The sequence below is a fragment of the Theropithecus gelada genome, chromosome 17, assembly GCF_003255815.1.
Source record: "Theropithecus gelada isolate Dixy chromosome 17, Tgel_1.0, whole genome shotgun sequence".
Taxonomy (NCBI): Eukaryota; Metazoa; Chordata; class Mammalia; order Primates; family Cercopithecidae; genus Theropithecus; species Theropithecus gelada.
The window spans coordinates 56,103,249-56,116,794 of record NC_037685.1 but is presented as its reverse complement, the minus strand read 5'-3'; the positions used below and the strand labels follow the sequence as shown (position 1 = coordinate 56,116,794).

Below are 13,546 nucleotides of genomic sequence, written 5' to 3'. Positions count from 1 at the left end.
AGACAGTTCCTTATCAGACATATGATTTGTCAGTATTTTCCCCTATTTTGTGGGTTGTGTGGTTGTGTTTTGTAGTACACAAAGTACTTTTGAAGTACCTTTGAAGTACAAAGTTTAAAATTTTGATAAAGTCCAACAGAGCTATATTTTCTTTTGTTGCTTGTGCTTTTGGTGTTAGCCCACTACATCTTACAGCTCCCTAGGTGCTGTGTCTCTGTATATGACCATGCTGGACCCACTAGGCTATTTTCTACTCTGCTTCCACCCTTTAGGCCCAGAGCTTTATCTCCCCTCTAGCCTCAACAAGACCCCAACCCTGGGATATCTGGTCAAAACCACCCTGATCTTGTGGTGATCCAGTTAGAGTCTTTTGTCCGTGGTGCCTTGCAGCATGAATTCTGACGTTAGACTCCCATGATGTAACTCCCAGACTCACCACACACAGGTTAGGGTGATCTTGCCTGAATAATCTTAATCCTTAGTAAGTCTCAGTTTCTTCCTTTTTAAAACATTGTGAAAATTATAGAAAATAATTCATGAAAAGTACTTGGCCAGGTGCCTGGTACATTGTAAGTAATAAATGTTCGCTGCTCCTGCAATGCAGTTTCTGGTTGTCTCTTACTTTTGCAATACAGACTGGCTTCGGATGCTCCCGGGTTTCTGCTGCTTCTCTCTTCTGTCTTTGGTCAGTAACTCTGGCTCCACTCTAGCTCCATTAAGCTCTAAGGATATTCGGCTTCATCCCATTCTCTGCATACTTGGTGTAGCAATGGCTCCTCCCAGCCTTCCAGGTCACCCGCCTTGCCACCTTGAGTCCAGCTCTTCATCTAGACTCCCTCCTCCAGCTGTCTGTATTAATCCATCCCACAGTTACTTAGAAGCCATCAGGATTTTAACTTCCTCCTCCCTGGTGCTCCCTCTGGCCCAGGTGTGGTCCCCCTCCTTATTGACAAGTCTATTTAAGGCTTCTGCGTTCGCACCTGCCCGCCCCTCCCCTGCTCTCTGTAACGTGGTGTACTGCACTCCTCCCTCTCCCTGCCACTCCCTTGGCCTCCTGGCGGTTTTTTACCCACACCAGGTGGATGCCCACCTGAGAACCTCTTGCTGGAGGTTCCCTCTGTCTGTGGTGTTCTTCCCCACCTCTCTGCTTGGCTCAGGGCCTCGTCTCCTTCAAGCCTTTGCTCAGATCTCACCTTTGAATAAAGCCTATCCTGGTGACCCAATTTAACACTGTCACTGTCCTGCCCCTCACTGCGGCCATGCCCAATCTCCCTTGTCTGCCTTAGGGTTTCTTCCAAAGCGATTATCTGCTATCTTTCTGCATAATTTGCTTCTTTATTTTTTACTATTTAAATATTTTTAAAACCCTGTAAGAAGCCGGGCATGGTGGCTTATGCCTGTAATCCCAGCACTTTGGGAGGTTGAGGCAGGCAGATCACCTGAGGTCAGGAGTTGGAGACCAACCAACATGGAGAAACCCTGTCTCCACTAAAAATACAAAAAATTAGCCAGGTGTGCTGGTGCATGCCTGTAATCCCAGCTACTCGGGAAGCTGAGAAAGAAGAATCACTTGAACCCGGGAGGAGGAGGTTGCGGTGAGCTGAGATGGCACCATTGCACTCCAGCCTGGGCAACAAGAATGAAACTCCATCTCAAAAACAAACAAACAACAACAACAAACAAACGAAAACCTACAAGAATATAAGCTCCCCACGGGCAGGGATCTTTACCACTTTATTTTCTGACATAGACCAAGCGTGTAAAGCAATGCCTAAGGTGGGTGGGCAAATCCCTGCTGAATGGCTGAATGGTGTGACCTGCCCTCCTCTGATGCTAATGAGGATGACGCTGTCAGAGAATTGTGGTCGCATGCGTCCCCTCTTTTGTGGGTTGCTTGTTCATTTTTCTGTCCATTTGTCCAAGTGTTCTTTTTTATTGATTTGTAGGAACTCCTTAGATTTTCATAACAGAAGTCCTTTGTTAGCATGTCTATTCATTTTCTTCATAGCCAGTGTCTGCTGCACGCATGGCACATGGTACCACGGATAATCCAGTGCTTAATATTGAAAGAAGTCACACATACTCCACCAGCTCTTCAAGTTAATATCAGCATGCATTCCAGTTTAGAACAGAACAAGGGAATTGCCTTTTTAAAAGTTAACTTAATTAAATAATTACAAGGGAAAGAAACCGGTCAACTCACCCTGGCAAGCAGTCCCCGCAGATGGCATCACTGGTGGCTGAGCAATTTGCCTTCTGAAAGCGGTTCACCAGTGCGCAGTCCAGACAGGGCTTGCATTTCTGGAAGCCCCAGTCCTCCTTGAACCTGTGCAGCCGGCACGTCACACACTGTGCATCCTCCCCATAGCCGAAGCCACATTCCTGTGGGGATTAACGGGCAATAGAAAGCTATTCAGACTTTGCAAGCGTGAAAAGGAAAGACCGCTGAGATGAAACGAAGACCTGGCCTAATAATTACCAAGTGTCGGCCTTCCGAGACACAAAGGCAGCTCTTTCAGCAAGTTCAAATGTGTCTTCCACTGCTAATGATCTCTCTTACTACGGTAAGTCCACTTAGTCATCCACTTTATTCAAGAAGCCGTGAGCATGGGAATAATCAAGGGTCTCTCGGCTCCCACTGCTGCATGACTACCAGTGGCTGGCAGAATTACGGCACTTTCTTCTCCTCTAATTAAGCCAGTCATGTGCATGCTCAGAAGCCAAAGCCAGGGAAACATTCAGCCACTCACTTCTAAGGCAGAAAATCACTACTTTGATATCAGGGTTGTTATTTTCAAAAATGAGGATAAGTGCATAAGAAATTTCATTAGTGGACAAGCCTAGAAGTCAATCCAAACGGAGAGCTCCTTGAAAGAGTTAGCAATTTAGTATTTCCCGAGAGTAGAAAGAATCTTACATATGTGTTAAAAGGATGTTAACTTCCTGTTGAGACTAACTCTGTGGTAAGAAGACATCAAGCTTCTCTAGATTTGAACATCAGAACACACTGTTTTCCAAGAACGGGCAAAACAAATGGCTCTTTGACCCATATACAATCATTTCCACAAGTTCAAGAACTCAGTAAACTAGAGCATATCATATAACATAATTATAATGCAACTATAAAAAGAAGAACGTAGATGTGATCTGTGTTCATGACGATTTTAAAAACAAGTTTTAATACATAATTAGAAGTATGATTCCATTGTTTACAAAAGCATTCATGTAAGTACCAACATTTATGGGTGCTGACTCCAGGCCAAGAACTTTAAACCATTAACTCAATAATCCATACTCCTTCCCAATCAGGGCAGCACTGCCATTTTTCCCATTTCATAGACTGGGGGATAGAGCGTCAGAGAAGTTATGTACCTTCGGCCAGGTGACAGAAGTAGTGTTAGAAGTAGGATTTCAACCTACGTCGTCTAATTCCAGAGTCAGGCTTCATAACCACTACACTATAGGGCCTGCCAGGTCGATCTTTGTGATGTTTTCTACAGAACACTCTTCATTAACAAAAACCAGAAAACAGCTTAAGAGGAGCAAGAAGGACACCCACGCAGGCAGCAGGCTGGGCAAGCCCACAGATGCAGACCGGATGCCACAGAGGAAGAAGGGTTTGCGCGAAATCTCAGTTTCCTCATCTGTAAACCCTGGATGCTAGAATACAAGTCCCACCTAGTTCAACATTCCCATTTTTTCTGTAAAATTTACGTATTTTAATTTCTTCATCCGTATCTATATACAAAATCAACTAAGCAGCACTTACTGGCCAAAAATTAAATGAAAACCATTTAGTTTTGAAGGATAGTGTTGCCTGTACTTAATCAACTACTCAACAAAGGATTCGGAGGAATCACGTCCATCTAGATTTTTACTAATTAACTCACTCACATTTTGAGTGAGTGATACTTTCTTTCCTCCCTTCAATTACTCTGCCTGTCTTTCAAACGTACATCAGGAGTGAGCACAACAAAGAACCGAGGAGAAAAAGGTGGAAGGTCAGCCTCTTCCTCACTCCCGAGAGCCCTAGCCACACAATGTTCCACATCAGAGGCACAGAGAGGAGACAGCGGGGGAGAAAAACAACATTTGATTTAAAGAACTGATGAACAAGTTAGAATTTCTTGAAAATTGTTAACAGGGATTATCTCTTTCAGGGGAGGGGGAGATTAGAATTACGGGTTATTCTCAAGTTTTGTAATTCTGCAAAGCGTAATTTTTGCAAAAAGCATCCATTACTCTTGTAACAGGAAAACAATAAAACAAATGCATATTCAAGAAGAATTTCTTTGGACATGTGCTGGGTCTTTGTGGGGTGATCACTGTGGCTCTGGCTCTGTGCTGGGACACCTGTGTTTTTGCTGAGCACTTTGGCTGCTGGGAGAGCTGTGTGCAGGCACAGGCTTTCTGAAGTACAGGAGAGAGCCTCCCCCTCCAAAGTCCCTCGGGATCAAAGCACGGGTGCACGTGACCTTCTGGGGGTGGTCTCCACCTCGTTCCCATGCTGGCTTCTCCACAGCAAAGGTCCAGGCAAGAGCAGAGGGTTTCAAAATCACAAAGTTGATCCAGGCAGCTTGAGGTTGCAAGAGTCTCATGTACGAGTTAAAACACAACAAAGGAAAGGAGGAAGGAGGAGAAGTATACGGGAAAACAAAGGCAAAGAGAAAGGAGAATGCAGAGAAAGAGGTGCATTAACTGGGAATAAAGTCCTTGGAAATTCTGTGTCAAGCCAGGTCAACATAAGAGGTGCATTAACTGGGAATAAAGTCCTTGGAAATTCTGTGTCAAGCCAGGTCAACATAGGAGAAAAGTATGTGTTTTCCTACATCAGATCTAAAGAGACACGAGTTTGAATGCCAGCTCTGCCACTTGTTGGCCAAGTTATTTCGGGAATTCTCCGATCCTCAGTTTCTTCATCTGTGAGATGAGGATAAGAATATCTGCCCTAAAGGTTGTGTGAGGAATAAATGGGAATACATATAAAGCTACTAAACTCTAAATCAAGCACAAAGTGCATTCTCTAAACGAATTATACCTGTAAGTGTTATGATTTTGGATTTTCTACAACCCAATAAAACAACTTTGCTGATTCAAGAATCATAAAGCTCCACCGGAAATGAGGGGATCATCAGACCCCAATTTCCATCTAAGACACTTTTATTGACTAAAAATCTTTGAAAAAGAAATAATAATTTTCTTAATTAAAAAAATGTGCATGGAACACAAACTCTCTCTAATTCTAAGTCAACTGCTGCACCGTGCTACAAGACAGCGCTGCGTTCCTGCCAGTCAGTCACTCAGCTGTGGCTCCCTGTCCTGCTGTCTGTCTCCAAGTCGCCTCCTCCCTCCGCTGAGAAACTGTGTAAGTAGCCCAATGGACTTAAACAGTTTTGAGTGTCACATCTCTTTTGAAAATGAACATACAACTTAATGTGTGGGAGGTCTTTGTGGTTATTTCTTGACAAAATAATAAAATTCATTGAACATATCCCAAATACTCATGGGAACTTTTATAGAGACTATTTGGGAAATTGTATTTAAAATAGATTTTATCTGAAGTATTTACTATTTTCAAAAATATAATATTTTTAAAAGTCTAATATTAATTTGAAACTATTAAAAAATAGCCTGTAGTTCATAAAAGTCTAAGAAATTGATGAAGTGATCATTCTACATGTTGAATTAACTAGAAACCATGAAATAACTAGAAATTCAGAGAAGGTGATTCCAGGGAATTAAATTACAGTATGGTGTCCATGACAGCAACTGCTTTTTGAGTTGACTGTCATATTTCTAATGCACCTTAAACAGAGACCCTGTAATTACTCCTAATCCAGGCTATAAAGTAAACAGCATATAAATATTAAATTACCCCCAATATAAATGTCTGCTTTGATGTTTTCATTTCATTCAGTAAAACTGGGTGGTTAAAAATGCCTTGAAATCTTCCCCATTAAGTTCAACAAATAACTACCGAGAACAAAAGAAAGAGGGAAAACAGCTGAAAGGGAAGCTCGACAGCCTCCGACCCATGGTGACATTGGTTAGCACAGACTGACACTGCCTTCACAAACTTGTGTCACCACCCTGGCCGAGATCATTTCTTTTTTCTTTTTATCATTTGTATACTGAAAAACCATTACAAACATGAGATTTTTAAAAAATACTCAAACAATACACCTTTCTTCTCATCCCTGCTCCTTAACTTCCCACTCCCCCAAGTTTTGGGGTGACCTGCCAAAAATATCCTCCTAGCGCGTGTGCATGTATTTAACACTATTCAGGAACTAGATTTGTTTTCCCATGCCATTCATCTTGGAGAGTGCTCCGTATCAGCAAATAGAGAGTATTCCCTTGCATGGATGGAGCTGGAACTGTTGTTACCACTGCATCCCAAATCCTGGCACAGACAGGGGGCAACCATTTAGGTTTGGCCCACTGCATTAGTATTGATCAGATGACCTAACCATGCAGCAAATGAAAACACTATCAAATCTTGTTTTTTCCCCCATAACTTTTGGATAGAAAGAAGTAATTTCCCTAGGTATATTATTTTCTGCTGCAGGCAGAGAAGTCAGCAAATAAATAATGAAATGAGCTTTGAGTTTAACCTTTTGATAGGACTCTCTCCTTGACCAAACTCTAGATAGGTTATGAGCCACTTTCTATGGGGCCCTGTTCTCAAGAGCCCAGTTTCCCAAAAACCTGGCTAAATCCGGCCATGCTCAATATCTTATCAGGTTCCTCAACCCTCACCACCCCCCAGGTGATGCCTGGTCACTCTGGCCGGTCTTCAGCAAGAATTCTGTGAGGTTATTTTAGCCTGAATCTCCCTCACCCCTGACAGTTCCTCTTCGTGATTTTCCATCCACCAAACCGACCCTGCTCTTTGGCTATATATCCCCACTTGCCTGGGCTGTATTTGGAGTGGAGCCCAGTTCTACACTGAGCTTCCATTTCCTCTACTGCAACAGTCCTGAGTAAAATCTGCTGTTCCACTGTCCAGTTCTGGGTTTTCTTTGACACTTTCCAAGTTGCACTAGAGTTGTCCCTCCCATCATGGCAAGAGGACTGTGTGTGTGTGTGTGTGCGTGTGTGTGTGTGTCTGGTGAGGGGAGGGCAAGGAGGGTACAGGCAGAGTATGTCCATCTTTAGCCTGGGCTTCAGGATAAGGGATATGTGATTATGTTTATGGAGCATGGTCTACCATTAATATCAATGGTAGAAATGCATTTCTGTTTTAAAATGCCCCATAGTCTGTATTTTGAAATTATGACTCGGTACCTTAAAAGCTTGAAGGAAGTACCTAGTACTTCCTCAAATCCCTCAGAAGACATTTTTTATCAATAAACTTTAACATGGGAAAATATATGCATAGATAAAATAATAATGCAATAAAAAGGTATTATTACAGGGCCCCTACTTACTTCCTAAAATCATATGAGAAGTGAACAACCCATGTATCCAGTGCCTCCCTCCACCTCTCCTTCCCAAAAGCCTGGTGTCTAACAGGCCGGTGAATAAGAAATAAATGCCTGCTGATAAACAAATGGATGCACAAATATTATATAAGGCAGTATTTCCTAAATACTTAAAAAAAAAATTCCTAGGGAGCAAAAGCTTGTAAGGGCCCTGGCAATGACTCCCAAGTGGCGAGGCCATACAGTCCTCCTGGGCTGAAGGGTGGCAGGCAGGATGGGCTGGGCTGGGGATGTCTGGGTGGCGTGGGGTCAGCGGCTTTCCTTATCTTGGTCCCAAGGGAGCAGAGGCTGGATTCAGCTGGGCTACTTCACCAAGCTGGCAGCAGCAGTAGCTCTGTCACTCTGCCCAATATTTTTAAGCCACATTTGGTGGTTTTCCAGTAGCAAAATGACTCAAAGTAAACAGTCCCCAAATCCCCTTCTCTCTTTTCTCCCTCTGCAAATCCAGCCTTTAACAAAAACATAAGCCAGCCCTACCTACAGGTTGGAGGAGCAGCTCTTCAGACCGCAGGGGAGAACTCACAGACCCTCGTCGTCCAGGAAACACATTCTGGGCCTTGGGTGGAAAGCACTATTTATTTGTACAGCCAATGTGTTATTAACTGCGGGCCTTTGAACTCTAAAAGTTAAATGTTAAATTTTAAATGTGGATGGAGAAGTTATTTGAAGGGAAAATCTAGGGCATGGAAATGGAAATGACAAATTAGATTTATGTTGCTGGTGCTTAGAAATCAACTTTTAATTTCCTTTAATAAAACAACGCTGAAGAGATAGTTCCCCTCAACTTTCAGTTTCTGAAAATCTGTGCTTGAGTGTTTTAGAGAAAACTGACAAGCAAGAGCTTGTTAATATCTTACAACCATCCCTAGGCTAGATCAGTTATAATTAAACATAAATAAAGTGAGCAACATTGTAATTAAATGGCAGAAATGAATCTCATTTTTTATGCTTGCAAATTAATTTTTTAAAAACTTTCCTCAGAGAGACAAAAATAGTTTTCAAAAATGTCAACATCTTCAGAAATATGAAGCTGGGCATGCCCGGTGTGGAGCAATGTTGTTGTTTACAAGAGTTAATTTTTTCACATTAACTAAAGTCCTCCCAATAATTGGTTAGAAAAGTTTACTTTGAAAACTGTGCCAGAGACCTGGAGCCTGTTTCAAGTGGTTCATGCAAAAACTAGTTTCCTGATTTACTGCTGCGAGGCGATCGTGTTAACAGCACATTGCTGGCATTAATACTGGTGAGGAGGATGGGCTGGAGCTGGGTGAATTCTAGGCAGTAAGAATTAAAAGTCTAATGTGGTTACTTCAGGAAAACAAAAATCATCCTCTCCCACATATCTCAAAGTTAAGTTTATTTTCGGGAGCTGAAAGGATGCCTGATGGCCGAGTAACCCTCACCATACTTATGGCTCAGAAGGCCCAGCAGGTACTAGTTACGGGGCGCCCAGAATAAGCTTTTGTATGTTTTGACTCTGAAATAGGAAAAACCTTCTGAATTATCTTTCTCATGCACTTTCAAAATCGAAATCCTGTAGTGGAGGAGAGATAGGGTAAATATGGCTCAATGGGATAAAATCCTCAGACTCCACAGGGTTCAGTGACCTGTCATATATTTTCCCCAAAAATGCAGAAAAGATAACTACGTACTAAGCAAAATTTCTAAGAACTGAATGGGAAGAGATGCTGCTTGGGGCTTACGCGGAAGGAAGCAAAGGAGCTAGTGAGAGGCGCCTGCTCAGAACGCCCGGGGCAACAGCATCCGGCATGAGGAGCGTGGAGGACCGGAAACAGGAACTGGCGGCAAGGTCGAGGGTAGCTCGGGGGAGGGAGGACAGGAAGAAGGCTGCCCAGCAAGGCGGCTCCCGTGGTGCATGTGCGTTAGGTCAATATGATTCTGGTACCTCCTTGTTTTACAGGCTGGTCCTATGGCAGGATTGCTGGAAGAAAGTTAATCTTTCTAGAGTCGTACTGTGGACAGTACAATAACCAGACCCCAAGTGGCCTCATTCAATGTTCATCAATTAAAATGAAATAGAATATTCTGTAAGTGTTCAGTAACCTCAGTGGCTAGTTGTTCGTATACTGGAGACAGCAGATAGAGACGACTCCCACCATCACCGACAGCTGTATCAGAGAGAACTGCACTAGGCTGTTTACAAAAGGAGCAAGAGCTTGCTACCCCCACGTGGCTCCACCGCTCCTTCCTCCTGCACTGTTACTTACTAGCAGTGACAGTGGACCAGTCAGTGAACCACTGTGTCCCAGTTTCCCTGTCCATAAGATGGGGATGGTTATAGTCCCTGTTTGAAACACATGTTGTAAGCATTCCGTTAATTAATATACAAAGATCACATAGCAGCTGGCTCACTGTATGAAAAATTAGCCAATATTATCTTAGTTGCATAACATGTATTACAAGAGATAGTTCGTATTTATGTTAAGAGATGTAGTTTACGTGAACATAGCCCAAGATATCCAAGGTAAATGGTTAAAATAAGAATCTTTTAAAAGTGGCCAAAGAAGAGAAGGGTATCATCAAAGTCAGCAACAGTATCGGTGGATGTGGAGCTGCTGTGCAGACTTCTTAATACCTAAGAAGTGAAAAGAAGTGAAAAGAGGCTCGGACCTACTGACCACACACCACTGGCGAGTCAAGGCATAGATTACATTCAGGAATACGATTCCAGCAGCCCTAGCCAGCCCTGACTACACATTTTTATGGTAGAAAACTAACTAACAATGGGAAGGGATGCTCAGACACCTTGGGAAAAAATAGAATTGAATGCCTTCCAAAGAAAATAATAATTAGGAGTAATAAAACCACAGATGTAAAGTTTAACTATACCTGCTTAACCAAAGCACTTGCAAGCTTTAGTTTTAAGGCCCAGGTACATGTTTGTAATTGAAAGAACCTCACGACCCAGAGTGCGGAACAGAAAATGTCAGAAGTTTTAAGATACCTTTAATACAGAGAAACAAATAACATAGCAATGTTATAATAAAGGTTATTTGAAAATGCTAACGGCCTATTAAAAAATGTTCTTTTGACTCTCAATATAAAAAAACCTTTAGTTCTACATATCAGTAGTTTGGTCTAGCTCTTCTTCTTTTTCATAATTAACTTTAAAAAGTTTTATGTTTATTCTGCTTTCAAAATTTCAAATACCGTAGGTAACCAAAATTCTAAGCCTCAGTCAAAAAGGTAAGGGCCCTCAGACTTGTTTAATTACAAATTAAAAGGTATCCCTCCAAACTACCTATCTATTTATCTATTTATTTATTTGAGACAGGGTCTCACTTTGTCACTCAGACTTGAGTGCAGTGGTGCAATCTCGGCTCACCACAACTCCACCTCTCAGACTCAAGTGACTCTCCTGCCTCAGCCTCCTTAGTAGCTGGGATTACAGGCACCCACCACCACGCCTGGCTAATTTTTGTATTTTTAGTAGAGATGGGGTTTCACCATGTTGGCCAGGCTAGTCTTGAACTCCTGACCTCAGGTAATCCACCCGCCTCAGCCTCCCAAAGTGCTGGGATTACAGGTAAGCAACTGTGCCTGGCCCAAACTATGTATTTAATATCTCAAGTTTTAAAAAAGATTATTTATAAATGTAGTTGTCTGAAAAAATTTTAAAGCTTAGTCTTAGTCAAAAGACTAAATTTTCCCTTGATTTGTAAAGCTTGGAAATGAAAATTAGCCAGTTAAATGTAATTTTAATTTCAGTGATTTATCTGACTGTAATATACTCATAACTTATTTTTCTTTCCTCTGAAAGACATATGCAGTTGCAAAAGGAACAATGAAAAGAAGAAATCACAAATGAATGGACAATTAAAAAATATCTAACCTTAAAGTAACTGCTTATAAAAAGCTCAAGCTCTCTGAGTTAAGTGGGGTGGAAAATAAAAATATATTTATGTTTTCATTTGTGTATCTGAATCCTTTGCCTCTCTGTTGTATGTCAGAGCATGAGCAAAGTTAAGTTGCTGATTTTATTTATTATGAGCTAAAACTAAGATAAAAGACTTGGCAAAATATATGATTTATAATATATATACAAATTCATTCATTTTTATATTACTAGATTTAAGTGTCACTTTTTCCCCAAGAAATATTTGAGATTAACTGATTTGTTCAGTCATGTACTGTGTCAGGAGCTGGGTGCTCTGTAGATACAGGGCAGAAAAGCCGAACAACACGGGCTCCCAGGTGGACAGCCCAGGACAGGCATGCGGTACCATGGTATACAACTGTGCACCTGAGTGGGTCCTAGGAATCTCATTTTTCACTGACATTATTACCTGTACCTTTATTGCTCCTCACTCAGTTTGTCCTGGTCTTTTTTCAAAAAAAATTACAAATACGCAAACAGAAGGTGAACAAATGAAATAAGTACATAAAGGCAGAATTGTTCTGGTTGTTTCCCTTTGGCTGCTTCCTTCACGGATGGGGGGGAGGCGGCGGGGGATGGCTGTTTCAATCCTTATGGAAAACTGCTATCTAGAGAAAAATATTTCTTCTGGACAGCCATGGGAATATGAAATACAGCACCTGTTATCAGTTAGTGTTCTCAGAAGATGGATCACTTCTGTTTATAAACACAATTTTTTAGAGCAGTTTTTAGGTTCATGACGAAATTGAGAGGAAGGTAGAGAGACAGCCCTTATATGCCCTACCCTTCCCCGCCACACACGAAGGCTCATTCTTACCAGCACCCTGCACCAGAATGGTACATTTGTTACAGTCTAGGAACACATGACTGTCACCTAAGTTCCACAGTTTACATTAGGGTTTATTCTTGGTGTTACATTCTGCGAGTTTGAACAACACAGAACGATATGCATCCACCACTACAGTATCATACAGAGTAGATTCCCTGCCACCACTACAGGATCATACAGAGTAGATTCCCTGCCCTAAAAATCTTGCATGCCCACATATTCATCCCTCCCTCACCCTTACCCCTGGCAACCAGTGATCTTTTTACTGTTTCCATAGTTTTGCCTTTTCTAGAATGTCATAGAGTTGGAATCATATGGTAAGCAGACTTTTCCAATTGGCTTATTTCACTTGGGAATGTGCATTTAAGGTCCTCTATGTCTTTTCATGGCTTGATAGCTCATTTCCTTTTAGTGCAGAGTAATATTCCATCGTAGGGATCACAGCTTATTTACCCATCACTTACTAAAGTACCTCTGGGTTGCTTCCAAGTCTTCGTAATTATGAACAAACCTGCTATAAGCATCTGTGAGCTTATATTTGTATGAGCGTGAAGTGTCCATTCCTTTGATAAAATACTAAGGAGCACAATTGCTGGATCAGATAATACGAGTGTGCTTAGCTTTGGAAGACGCTGCCAAATTGTCTTCCAAATGGCTGTACCATTTTGCATTCCCACTGCCAAGGAATGAGAACTCCTGTTACTTCACATCCTCAACAGTCTTTGGTGGTGTCTGTGTTCCGGATTCCAGATTTCTAATAGGTGTACAGTGGTATCTCGTTGCTTACATTTGCATTTCCCTGATGACATACTATATGGAGGATCTTTTCATATGCTATTTGCCATCTGTATATCTTCTTTGGTGAGGTGTTCGTTAAGGTCTTTTACCCATTTTTTAATTGGATTTGTTTGTTTTCTTAGTGTTTTTAAGAATTTTTTGTATGTTTTGAATAACAGTCCTTTTTCAGATATCTTTTGCCAATATTTTCCACCAGTTTCTGGCTTGTATTTTCATTCTCTCAACAGTGTCTTAAGCAGAGTGGAAATTTTTAATTTTAATTAAGTTTAGCTTATTAATTTTTTCTTTCATAGGTTGTGTCTTTGGTGTCATATAAAAAAGACATCACTAAACCCAAGGTCTTCTAGAGAAAACCTTCTAGGAGTTTTATAGCTTTGCATTTTACAGTTAGGTCTGTGACCTGTTTTGAGTTAGGTCTGTGTCTAGATTCATTTTTTGCATGTGGATGTCGAGTTGTTTTAGATCCATTTGTTGAAGAGTCTATCTTTTCTCCACCGTGTTGTTTGCTCCTTTGTCAAAGACCAGATGACTACACTT

General features: G+C 41.5%; 1 protein-coding gene across 4 annotated transcripts in view; it reads right to left on the bottom strand.

The window, feature by feature from the left end:
- TNFRSF19 (TNF receptor superfamily member 19) overlaps positions 1-13,546 on the bottom strand; it is a 105,900-nt gene that overhangs the window by 58,509 nt on the left and 33,845 nt on the right. For all 4 annotated transcript variants that reach the window (XM_025364696.1, XM_025364697.1, XM_025364694.1 and 1 more), the window contains one exon: positions 2,204-2,382. In XM_025364696.1, the coding sequence (XP_025220481.1) occupies positions 2,204-2,382 (179 nt within the window). The remainder of the gene's footprint in view (positions 1-2,203; positions 2,383-13,546) is intronic.